Raw genomic sequence first — 13880 nt, 5'->3', positions numbered from 1 at the left:
CATCACTCTGAATTCTAATTCTTACATCTTACTAATGTCTGTATTGATTAGGTCCCTGGCAGTCGGTACTGCCTCTTGTTCTTTTTTTTGAGGTGAGTTTTTCCGTCTTGTCATTTTGTCCATAGGAGAACAGATGAATGAGAGAACAAAATGCTAAAAGGGTAACAACGACCCCAGAAAAATATACACTTCCAGAAAGTGGTCGCTTTTCTGTGCATAGAACTGCTATTTTCTTCGATCTCCTGTTGAGTTTGTAGGTGTTCTGAATGGTTTGATAACTATCTAGCTGAATTCCTGGGACCAGACGAAATTTAGGTCTCCTACCCCTCCGCCATCTTGCTCCTCCCCCTCGCACGGGGTCTACTTGAGATTCTTGCTCTCCCTCTCCCTCTGTCCCTCCCCACTCGTGCATGCTCCTTCTAATAAATAAATGAATAAAATCTTTTTTAAAAAAGCAATAAAAAGTTATTTCTTATTTAACGTATGCTAATTTGCCCAACAGTTCAAATTGTAAAGAGTTTTCAGTCTATCTACTGTTTAAGACTAAATATACCCTCCTAATTTACAACAAAAATGAAACATTTTAAAAATACATACCATCATCATCTTTGCTTTCTAAAGGAACACTCCAAGCTATCAGGTTTCTTGCTGTACGACCCTCCTCTGCAACTATTCTCCTTACTTTGTCATGACTATTGGAGCGCTGGAATGACGCCTATATACAGAAAAAAGAATATATATTAATTAGTCAACATATAAAATATATTTGGCTGACAAATTCATTATTTCTCACATTTTCTCACAAAGGAAACACTTAAAACTAATTTAGGATTGAAAAGGTAGTTAAACAGACAAAAGAAAGTAAATCACAGATCTTTTTATTTCTGAAAAGACTGGTCTTACAATTTTAAACATAAACAAATTATTTCAAGAATAAATACAAACCAAGGTTTGAAAATGTGCCCTAAGAAGCACAAATACTGCTTTGTACACATTTCAGCACCACCACTTACACAGCAACAGGTCTGATCCTCTGATTTCAATCCTATACACAGGGTTCATTTTAGCCTTTCCCTTATTCATAATTTCTTTCTCTGCCAGTCAGAAACCTGGTTCTCATTACCTAAAATATATTTACTTATCTGTTCAATTCTACTACATACATAAAGTAGTTTCAGAATTGCTCACCCACAGATTTATTAACAAGATTACAACATTTCTATATAGTTATCTTTAGCCTTATAGTATCCAAAGTACTGGATTTTGTTTTCCAAAATTACTTAAATTATTTCTTCTCATCCTCACCCTTATTTTCAATGTGATTACACTATTCACTTGCAGTATGTTACTCTTTCCTTTCTGTTTTGGGTTCTCCTCACCTACTGGTTGATTTTAAGTGCTCGTTTATTGGGGGAGTGTAAAAAAGAAAGCAACACATTATTCTCAAAGTAACTTACTGATGAATAGTATGACTTGAAGAGAAGAAAAAAGGCACTACACTCTAGAGCATGGGTCAGCAAACTTCTACAAAGGGCCAGATAACAACTTTTTATTTTAGGCTTTGCAGGCCATACAGTCTCTGTGACAACTAGTCAATCATGCCTTTTTATGTGAAAGCAGCCAGAACTTAACTTTTACATCTTTAAAATAAATACCTGCCCCCACATTCCTTCATTCCTCTGACTTTACCCTGGATATCCACATGGCATCTACTTACCTAATTCATAAGCTTATGCTGAAACTCATTAATCTGCAACCACTATTTCAGCTCCATCCTGTGCAAAATTCTTGAATCATCTCTATTCCCATATTTTCCAATCAAGTTAACACTATAAAATCTCCTTTTTTTGGATTAAACACATCTCCCAGTGATTATTAGCTCTATAAATAATTTAGTTGGCATCTACCATTTAAATTACCTAAGCATTGTTTTAAGCAAGAAGTATCACTATTCCTTATAGGCCAGATGAACAAGTTTAAATAGGTGGCCTACTTTTCAGCTCTTTTTCAGATAATTTCAGATAATTATGCAATCACATAAAATCTTATAGGTAGATATAAGGAGATATATATATCATAAAATGCATTATTCTATACATTATTCTCTAAGAGTCTTCATAAAGTGATGAATTTCTAGGAACTAAAGTGATCACAAGATAGCAATGCTATAATAATGCTAAAACAGAAAACTTGAAATCTAATATTCTTTTCTTCTATAAATGTTTCAATTCTACCATAAATTTTGCAAAGTTGGTTCTCTTTTTAAAGACTTTTATTTATTTATTTGAGAGAGAGAGAGCAAGTATGTGCACAAGCCAGGGGCAGGGTGCAGAGGGAGAAGTAGACTCCCTGCTGGGCAGGTAGCCCCATACGGGGCTCCATCCCAGGACCCTAAGATCATGACCTGAGCTAAAGGCAGACATTTAACCAACTGAGCCACCCAGGCACCCCAAAGTTAGTTCTTTTATTCTTAGTACACATACACAAATTCAAAGAAAAAGCTACCACCAACTCAAGACTTTGTTTTAATTCTTAATTCTAGTACTTCACATGCAAAAATATCATAACATTCATCTTACTACAACATCTGACTGAAAACCATTTTTCCATAAAATCACAGGTGCATTCTGTAACATATGCTAAGTGACCTCTTTTCAATAACTCACGAATTCTAGTCATTTTTAATAACCCTATTGTTATAAAGATGTCAGTAGTAACTTAAATACAATAGTTTTAAGCATTTTAATCTAAGCATCAGGGTTTGCTATTCAATATATGACTCTGAGATACTTCATAACATTACAGATGTCTATTTCAAACAGAATTTTCATCTAGGTTCTTCCAGGAGACTTAAACAAAATATACTATTTTCATCCCAAAGTCACAGTGTGCCACCTAGTGCCACATGGAGATTTTGCAGAGGCTTGTTCAAATACTAAATGTTTCAATAAAAAGCATAAACATCAGTCCTAAGTGAAAGTTTTTATGTTTAACACTTACAGTTTATGACTTAAGTATATAATTTCTGAGACTTGCTCCTAGATTGGGAAAAGAAATTTTTAACCTATCTGCTAAGGCTAAAAAAAACCTAAATAATTTCTACTTTAAGCAACTTTGTTCATAATCCTAAACTGGCTTCAAGCACTATTTATTAAATTTTTATGTTTGTACCTCCATTAAAGTTACTACTTCTCACAAGTTCTTCAAAATCCATCCATAATACTACTTGCTCATAAAACTATTTCCCTTCTTTTTTAAAATGGTTTTTCAGCTTTCTAAATAATTCAGGAAAGACCCTTTCTTTTAAATTCCCACTACTAAAGCCCTTCATATTTTAAGTAGTATGAAGACAAGATTACCAGTCACTGAACACCAGGAGTACATTAAAATTCTAAGAGTGGTAGCACTTATGTATACTTTTAACAAACCACAAACTTATCTGAGAAACTGAGTAACTGGTACAATTTCCCTAATATAGGATGTGGAGCTGGAATTCTGTACAGCAACCTATGATAACTTTGTCAGATCTTACTGACATTTCACATCTTTCTAAAGGTAAAGTAAAGCCCTAGATCAACTAAGGCTGTCCAGACTATCACAAGGGACAAAAATAAACTTCAGTCTTGTATGAGCTACTTTGTTTTGAGATCTCTGTTAGAACAGATATCGAATCTTACCAATTCTATCTCCTAAATATATCTTGAAATTGTAAATCCACTAATATCACGCGAATCTGAGCCATCATCATGTCAAACATAAATTATTATAACAGCCTCTGTGACAGAGACAATATGTTCACCAAAACCACTAAATTTTTGTCCTGCTACAGAGCTATATAACACTTACTGGGCTCTTGCAGAGAGATGGCCATATGACTAAATTCTGCACACTAAAATATAGGCAAAAATAAGGTAAGCCATTACCAGGCCTGGCTTATAAAGAAAATCTCATATATCACCATTTATATTCTCTCTCTCTTTTCTCCCACTTACTGGCCAGATGCAGAGGATCCAACACAGAACTCTAGAGAATGAGGAAAAAGACAAAAATAGAGTTGGTCCCTGAATTACAGTGTGAAAGGCTGACTGCTAAATACCTGCACTGAACTATTATGCGAATAAGAAATAAACTTCCCTTCTGCTTATATAGGGCTAGGTAATTCAGACCAACCATCCACTTGAGAAAAACTGTAAGAGCTGAACAAAATATTTTTTAAACATCTGTTTAAAGCACCAGAAAAAAGTGAAGGAAGCAAGCAATCATAGGGCAAGATCAGGAAAAATAAGAAATTTAAAGAGGTGAGTCCAGCAATCAGGGCTGCTGTTGTCCCAGAGGCACCTGGCAATTCCAACGGACACAGCCAAGACAGAAAAGTTGACCAGAGTTTGACAGACTTGCAAAAGTACAGAAACAAAATCTGTCCAGGGCCATCGCAGGCGTTAGGTTGAAACCTTGAAGTTCCATCCCCTTAGAATAAGGGTAAACTAGAAATAGATAAGCCCTCACAAAAAAACAGAGCCAATTTTGAATCATTTCAATATCTGGCAGGATTAAACTATGACTGCTAGTGTCCCTAGCCATTGCCAAAAACAAAACTAAATTTTCTAGGGAATATACTACCATCTTAGGCATCTTATCATCTTTTCTAGGGAATATATTATCATCTTATCTAATAAATTATTCACATGTAATATCTGCACCCAATCAAAAATTACGACACACTATGAAACATGTCAAATATCTGAAAATCAGGGGAAAAAACCCAGAAAATAGAAATATACCCACACATGATCCAAATAATGGAGCTATCAGACAAAGATTTTAAGGTGAGTCTACTTAATATGGCCCAGAAAATTAAAAGACCAGATTGAGAGGCACCTAGATTGGGTGGCTCAGTCAGTTAACTGTCTGACTCTTGATTTCGGCTCAGCCATGATCTCAGGGTCGTGAGATCAAGCCCCATCTATCAGGCTCCGTGCTCAGCGCAGAGTCTGCTTCTCCCTCTCCCCTCTCCCCTGCTCATGCTCTCTCTCTCTAAAATAAATTAAAGAATAAAATCATTAAAAAAAAAAGTCATCAGGTAGAGAAAGACAAATACCATATGATTTCATTCATATGTGAAATTAAGAAATGAAACAAATGGACAAAAAACAAAAGAAACAAACTGAATAATATATAGAATTGCTGAATCACTATATTGTACACCTGAAACTGATATAATGCTATATGTTAACTATGCTGGAATTAAAATAAAATTTAAAAAAAGGATGGTAGCTATATTAATATTAAACAAAGCAGACTTTTAAGGCAAGGATTACCACTAGAGATAGAATGATATTTCATAAGTGTAAAAGATTCATCAACCAGTGAATTATAACAATTCTTAATGTGTATCTAATAACATATAAGGAAAAACTGAAATAGGAAAAAACACTATCACCATGGAAGATTTTAACATACCTCTTTAAGAAGCTGGCAGAATAAGGAGACAAAAACAGTTAAGTAACAATACAGAAAACTTGAATAACATAATTAACAAACTTGACATATTTGACATATCTGGAACCCAACATTCAACAATGGTAGAATATACATTCTTTTCAAGTGTATGTTATTTTCCAGACTGTAGATACCCTGGGTCATAAAGCAGGCCTCACTAAATTTCAAAGAATAGAAAGTACCAAAGAGAGATAACCAGAAAAATCCTCATGTTTGGAAATTAAGCAATACATTTCTAAATAACTTACAGATCAAAGAAATCACATTGGAAATTTTAAAATATTTTCAATTGAATCATAATAAAAATATGACACACCAGTGCTTGTACAGCAGCCAAAGCCATGCTTAAAGGAAAATGTATAGCCATAAAATGATATAATGACAAAAAGCTAAAAATCAATGATCTGAGTCTCTATTTCAAGAAGCTAGAAAGAGTAGCATATTAATTCCAAAAAAAGAAGGAAATGATAGGCAGCAAAAACCAATAAAATACAAGACAAACATATGACAGTGAAAAACTAATAATAAAACCTAAAATGGGTTATTTGAAAACACTAATGAAAGAATAACCAATATGAGGAATAATAAAGGAACATCACTACAGATTCTAAAACCTCCAGGCTTTAAAAAGGTAAAAGGATATTATAACTAACATATCAACTTACAATATTTGATATAATGCACAAATTCCTTGAAAAATATAATTTACCAAATCCTTGGTGACACTGTTGAGCATGTGCTACTGAAAGCATGCTAACACGGTATTCCCCCCAGCCCAACTAAAACCTACTGGTCTTTCAAGTCTCAACTTAAAAAGTAACTCTCTCAGAATGAAGTACTTTAACCCCCAGACTTAGCCAGGACCACTTTTAAATGCTTGAACCAACCTGTACTCTTTTGTAGTACATCTCACAATTACATTTCAAATCCTATAATTACATATTTACCATCTATCTTCCCCCATGAATGACAAATAATTGGCATGATAAAGAAATCATGAATGACTGAAATAAGTATATCATGAATAAATGAACATCACTGTATTTACCATCTATCTTCCCCATGAATGATGAAAAATTGGCATGATAAAGAAATCATGAATGACTGAAATAAGTATATCATGAATAAATGAACATCATTGGGAAATGAGGTAGTCAACATAAATCTATAACTAAAGTTTGCCCTGCTAAGCACAAATTTTTTCCATTTTACCATTTTGGATAAAAATCTCCGAATCATACTTCCCTGACTTTTAAACGGAGGCTACTGAAGGAACTTCCTCTTTTCTTGGTATTTTCAGGTTATCACTATGAACAACTTTTGTATGATATTATAATATGCCCTCGGGAGCTATAGAAGTACAGAGGATGTAGCTGTAAGATAAATGGGCCCAGACCAAAGTGCTTTTTAGACTTTTTGAGTTCTTTACTTCCTGATGATTAGGCAGAACACAAAAGCTTAATTCTCAATTATTTTCTCTTCTTCCCTATCCAGCTATCAGCTTTCAATTCTTACTTGTTAGAATTATGGGAATGTTACTACTATGGTTCTGAATAAGAAGCTCAAGAATTCTACAAGTACAGTGAACATACTTTCATTGTATGAATTATCTGTTAAGGATGATCACAGGCATTTTTAATTTACTCTCGGGTTTTTGGCCACATTCCTTAAAGCCACAGTTGGCAGACTAGCAGTGCTTTACTACACTTTGCCCATTAGACCTGTTTAAAAACAAGACAAATCAATAGGAAATACTATGAAGTTGTTAAAGGAAATAAAGATCTCTGATGCTCTAGGGTATACTGCAAAGATACTAAATGAAAAAGAGATGTAAGGAAAGGAGGACAAAAAAACTAAGGTTAGAATTTAAGGTAGCTCGATCACTTACCATCATTCTTTAATTTCCTCGTATGCCAAGAAGCTCATTTACCACAGAAACCCCTGGGGTGTGACTCCTACAATAAAATATATATATATATACTCTTACTCATAACATTGTCAAAAATATTTATACTTAAAAAGATACAAGTTTCATCACAAGTTTGTCATTACATTAAACAACAAAAAATAAAACTGCTCCTTTATACTGCCTGTTTGGATATAATATAGCATGTTTTAAATATTCCATACTTAAGAATACCTTAAGGTCCTCCCCCCAAATTTTTTTAAGTTAAATAGAAGAGAAACACTGTTAATTAAATGAATAGTCTATGAGATCTCAATGCAGAGACTTTTTTTTTACTACCATTTATATAGTGCACACAACACACATACAGTATATCCTTACTCAGTTCACAAATATATGTTTAACTGAAACAAAATTTCCTAATGTTTATCCCTATTGTGTGAGATGCATTCTGACATATCCTTCTCATTTTTCAAATGCTGCTTTCATTAAATTGATTTATGACCCACTAATGAATGACAACTAGTATATAAAACATTGTACCTCTTCTTAGGAACTTCAGAAAACAGATTTTATCAAAATATTTTAATTGCTATTACATAAGCCTCCACATAGAACAGATCTTACTTTTCAGGATATCAACATAATGTGGCCAAACCTTTACTCAAAGAAACCCAAAGCAGAAACCTAGATAGAACAAAAAGGGCCAGAGATATTGCTAGAAAGAATGGTCTAACCCTATAATGAACAAAGAAAAGAAAGTAGCAATTAGAACCTAGGTGCTTCAGGGATGGGAGCCTAGGTAACTTATCCATTGCCAAGTGAATCTGCTCATTTTAAAATGCAGCACCTCAAATGAAAACACATGTCCACATAAAAACTTACATCCAAGTATTCATAGCAGCATTATACATAATGGCCAAAAGTGGAAACAACCCATACAATGGAATATTATTGGGCCATAAAAAGGAATAAAGCAATTATACATGCTACAACATGGAGGCACCTTAAAAACATTATGCTAAGTGAAAGAAGCCAGTCACAAAAGACAATATATTATATAATTTATAGGTAATGTCTAGAATAGGCAAATCCATAGAGTCAGAAAACAGATTATTGGTTGCCTAGGGCTAGGGAGTTGGAGAAAAATGGGAATGACTGATGGGGTTTCTTTTGGGGATGACGAAATGTTCTAAAATCCATTACGGTGATGATTGCACAACTCTGTGAATATGCTAAAAGCCATTTTTTAAATGACTGAATTGCCGGCACCTGGGTGGTTCAGTCAGTTAAGTGTCTGCCTTTGGCTCAGGTCACAATCCCAGGGGCCTGGGATCGAGCCCCATGTTGGGCTCCCTGCTCAGCGGGGAGCCTGCTTCTCCCTCTCCCTCTGCAGCTCCCCCTACTTGTGCTCATGCTCTCTCTCTCCCTGCCTCCCTCTGTCAAATTAATTAATGTAAAAAAGTTTTAAATGGCTGAATTATATGATGTATGAACTATATCTCATTTAAACTGTTCTGTTTTTACATGCAGTGCCTCTGTTCACAACTCTCCAATTCCTCTCCATCTCAGAGTAAAAGCCAAAGTCCTCACAGTAGCCTATCATATTCATACCTCTCTGACCATACCTCAACTCCTCTCCTCTTTGATGTTCATTCCTCTCCAGCCACAATGGCTTCTTTATGTTCCCCCAAATGCCAGACACACACCTGCCTCAGGGCTTTGTACTTACTTGGAACACTCAAGATTTACTCCATCTTTGCTCACATGTCACTTCCTCAGCGAGGCCTTCTCAAACACTCTATTACTGCAACTCATTCAAGGGTGCCTGGCTGGCTCAGTCAGTAGAGCATGCAACTCCTGATCTCAGGGTTGTTGAGTTCAAGCCCCATGTTGGGTGTAAAGATTACTTTAAAAAAGTAAAATCTTTAAATAAAATAAAATAAAATAAAATTGCAACCCATTTATTCTGACTCCCACCCCTGACACTCCCTATCCCACTTCTCTAGAGCATTTATCACCTTATATTATTTACTTAATTGGTATAGTGTCCATCTCTCCCTACAAGAACATAAGCTTCACGGTGTTTGTTGGTTTTGTTAGCGCTATGGCCTCAGTACCTAGAACAGTACCTGGCATTGAGTAGGCATTAAATACTTATTTACTAATAAATAAAGCCCATGCTAAAGAATATTTGCTCACCATGTTGTCCTGCTCTCACCCTCCTACATATTCAAAGCCTTCCAGTTGTTCCAGATCAACTCAAAAGTCATCTTCAAAAAGCCTATTCTGACATCCCCAGCTGACAGAGATCTTTTACATCTGAATTTCCAGACCATTTCATCTGTATTCCTTACTTCTAAAAAGTAGGAGAAAGCATGATATAGTGGAAAGAGTATATAGAGACACTGGAATCAACCAAAGCACTGGCTATGTGACCTTGAGAAGTCATTTAATCTCTTTTGAGTATCAGTATTTTCATCTATAAAGATGAAGAGGTTTAAAGGCTATGTCCTTTTTTCCAAAATAGATATACAAATACCGAATAACACAAAAAGATGTTGAATATTACAGATATACAAATCACAACCACAGTAAGATACCACTTCACACCCACTAGGATGGCTATAATTCAAAAGACAAACAACAAGTATTGGAGAGGATGTGGAAAAACTGGAGGTAACATACACAGCTTGTTGGGAATGTAATATGCTGTAGCTGGTTTTGTAAACAGTCTGGCAGTTCCTCAAAAAGTCAGAGTTACCATATGACCCAGCAATTCCACTGCTAGGTATATATCCAAGAGAAATGAAAACATGTCCACACAAAAACTTGCATACAAATGTTTATAGCAGCATTATTCATTATATTCAAAAAGTGAAACAATCCAAATGTCCATCAACTGGTGGATAAATAGAATGTGGTATATCCACACAATAAAATATTATTCAGCCATAAAAAGACATAAAGTTTCTGAAAAAGTCAAAACTATGGAGACAAGGAAAAGATCAAGTGTTACAGCAGTTAGGAAGAAGGAGGGATAAATAGGCAGAACACAAAATTTTCAGGGCAGCGAAAGTATTCTTTATGATACTATAATGGTGGATACAATACATGTCATTACACATTTGTCCAAACCCATAAATACAACACCAAGAGTAAATACAAATGTAAACTATAGACTTTGGTGTGACAGGGACTTGTCAATATAAGTTAAATCAATTGTAACAAACATACCACTCTGGTGGGGGATGTTGAAAAAGGGGGAAGCTATGCATAAGTAGAGGCAGGGAGGATATGGGAAGTCTCTGTACTTTCCTGTCAATTTGGCTGTGACCCTAAAACTGCCCTAAAAAAATAAAGTGTTAAAAAAAAAAAAGGTAGTGCTGATACATGCTACAACGTGGATGAACATTGAAAACATTATGCTAAATGGAAGAAGCTAGGCACAAAAGTCCACATATGATTTTATTAATATGAAATGCCAGAATAGACAAATCCATAGAGAAAAAAAAGATGAGTGGCTGCCTAGGGCTGGTGCAGGAAGTAGGATGGAGAAGCGAGGGAGGTCAGGAATGGGGAATGGCTGTTACGGAGTTTCACACTGGGGTTCTGAAAATGTTCTAAAGTAAATTGTGGTGATGGTTACACAAATCTGTGAATACACTAAAAACCACTGAAGTATATACTTTAATGGCTAAATTTTATGGTATGTGAGATATATCTCAATAAAGCTATTTTTAAAAACCCTGAAAGCAAGTTGGTGCAGCCACTTTGGAAAACAGTGTGGGGGTTCCTCAAAAAATTAAAAATAGAGCTACCCTATGACCCAGCAATTGCACTACTGGCTATTTACCCCAAAGTACAGATGTAATGAAAAGAAGGGCCATATGCACCCCAATGTTCACAGCAGCAATCTCCACAATAGCCAAACTGTGGAAAGAGCCAAGATGCCCTTCAATAGACAAATGGATAAAGAAGATGTGGTCCATATATACAATGGAATATTACTCAGCCATTAGAAAGGATGAATACCCAACTTTTACATCAACATGGATGGGACTGGAGAAGATTATGCTAAGTGAAATAAGTCAAGCAGAGGAAGTCAATTATCATATGGTTTCACTTATTTGTGGAACATAAGGAATAGCATGGAGGACATTAGGAGAAGGAAGGGAAAAATGAAGGTAGGGATATTGGAGGGGGAGATGAACCATGAGAGACTATGGACTCTGAGAAACAAACTGAAGGGTTTAGAGCAGAGAGGGGTGGGGGGATGAGTTAGCCCGGTGACAGGTATTAAGGAGGGCACGTACTGCATGGAACACTGGGTGCTATACGCAAACAATGAATCATGGAACACTCCATCAAAAATGAATGATGTACTGTATGGTGAATAACATAATAAAAACAAAAAACAAAAAAAACCCTAATACCTAACCCAGAACTTCCAAAATTTCAAGCATTCAGTTACTACTTTCATATTTGCCATATCTACCACCTATACTATTATTTCTATAACATTTTTCTCTAAAACCTTTACTTCCATTTTAAAAGAAAATTTATAACACTGTCATAAACAATCAGTTAATATAAAAAATGGATATGGCAAATATTGGCAGTGCTATTCAAGTAAATTTGAGAAACTCTAGGCTACAGTGAAACAATGGACAAGCAGAAAATGGAGCACAAAACAACAACAACAAAAACAAGTCAGTAAACGGAACAGACACTAGGATTGACTGGCCCAGAGATTTCTGAACAAGCTGCTGCCAGTGATAAACTGAAGTCTCACTTGTCCTAGTCTGCCCTACAGTCCCAGAAAGTCTGTGGAGACACCTGAGAGTCCTACAAATGGAAATGGGAAGATTGGCTCAAATGCCAGCAAAGGCCTGCCTCATTTCTTTACCTGAGTTTACGTACACAGGTTCTGAAAAGGCAAGAAGTAAATGGGAGGTTCAAAACAGTGAGAAGCCTGCTAGTAACTCTACTCTAAAAAATATAGGCCCATCTAACAGAAGCCAGGACAGTACATCTATGAATTGTTCTCATGTTTGCCAATAAATTCTAGAAAAATTGGGTTTGGCAATATCCAATGTTCACAAAATCTATCACTCAATGTGCTGGCATTTTCTGAAATTGAAGAAAATCTGAATATTTCCCTGAGTCTGGTACTTACAGAATGCCATTGTCGGCATACTCAAAAACTATCAGTAATTGTTCACATCTTTGTTGAGTAGAAAATAAATGTATTATGGCAAAATAAGTACTTTGAAGAACACCACAGACATTTTATAGTTCCAAGCTGTTTAATGAAATTTTCAATTCTGATCACTCACATATATACTACCATGAATAAATCAACTAGGAGGCATTTATCTTCTCCCATGAACCCGGCATGCCTCTTTGAAAATACCAAACTACCTTTCTTTTGCAATACTATATTAAACAAGCCTAACACAAACTGAAATCTTTACAAATCAAATATGTCTGAGATTTGCTTCAAAACAATGAAGGGGGGTTAGCTTTTATGAGACAAGACTGTCCATGCATACATAATTACTGAAATAGACTGGTACATAGCAATTAATTCTACTATTCTAAGCCACATGTTTTCAAAATATATAATGAATTTACCAATGTGGGAAACAAAGGCAAAAGAAAAATTAAATTTCCTTACTACCTACAGCCCATTGACAAGTCCTTAAAACAGGCAGAGTGACATTCCTCTAGGGACTCAGCTGCTTTGATGTTAATACTTTGCTAAGGGCAAAAGGCAATCTTAACCAGACCCTCCAGGATCCTGTAAATCTACTTTAACATATAAAAATTTCTTTGGAAACTTACTTTATCTCTACTCCCCAAGATACACGTTGGCAATCATCCCCCAAGCATATGACCCACCGATATACATGTGAAGGGTCTCTTGACTAGGGTTTTACTAAACAGTAATAAATTACTTTTTCCCAACAATAGCCCCCTCAAGGTCCTGGAAACCTTGCTTCCAAAATTCCTTAAGAGATTTGCGCTATCCCTAATCCCCACCCCAGCTTGAAAAGATATAATGGGCCACTCCTTATGACCCCAGTGCAGCTCTTTCTGCCGATGGGTCCTGTCCCAAGCTTTACTAAAACCATCTTTTTGCACCAAAGACATCTCAAGAATTCTTTCTTGGCCACTGGCTTCGAACCCTAAGGTCTTTCCTACATCACTTACTACTTTAAGAAATTACTAAAAAGTAGTCATTATTTTAGCAAAACTTCATGAAATCTTTAGTGTTTCATGTCCAGAGTAAATAAAGACTTTCTATAAATCATTTCCTAATAATTTTGTAAGGTGGTTCCACTAGGACTTTTTGCTGTTTATACCCCATAAGATGTACTGTCAAAGCCAAACATATTTGTGAAGAAGGTTACCATCCAAGCATAAAACTGGAAACAGATTTTTATTAATTAGTTTGTTATTCAAGCCACTT

The 13880-nt window shown here is 35.5% G+C and overlaps 1 protein-coding gene across 8 annotated transcripts in view; it reads right to left on the bottom strand.

Moving 5' to 3' along the window:
* The window catches only part of SCAPER (S-phase cyclin A associated protein in the ER), a 422618-nt gene that overhangs the window by 406207 nt on the left and 2531 nt on the right, over window positions 1–13880 (bottom strand). For 5 of the 8 annotated variants that reach the window (XM_081829597.1, XM_081829604.1, XM_081829605.1 and 2 more), the window contains exons 2-3: window positions 7388–7454; window positions 598–715 (exon numbers count right to left, since the gene is read on the bottom strand). In XM_081829597.1, coding sequence (XP_081685723.1) covers window positions 598–715; window positions 7388–7393 — 124 coding nt within the window. In that variant the 5' untranslated portion in view covers window positions 7394–7454. Of the gene's footprint in view, window positions 1–597; window positions 716–7387; window positions 7455–9137; window positions 9511–9607; window positions 9765–13880 lie in introns of those variants that run through there. The other 3 variants (XM_081829599.1, XM_081829598.1, XM_081829602.1) reach the window with 3 other exon arrangements.

Source organism: Leptonychotes weddellii, chromosome 9 (assembly GCF_054177405.1).
Source record: "Leptonychotes weddellii isolate Sample4059 chromosome 9, ASM5417740v2, whole genome shotgun sequence".
Lineage (NCBI taxonomy): Eukaryota > Metazoa > Chordata > Mammalia > Carnivora > Phocidae > Leptonychotes > Leptonychotes weddellii.
This window is presented reverse-complemented; position numbering and strand designations above follow the sequence as displayed.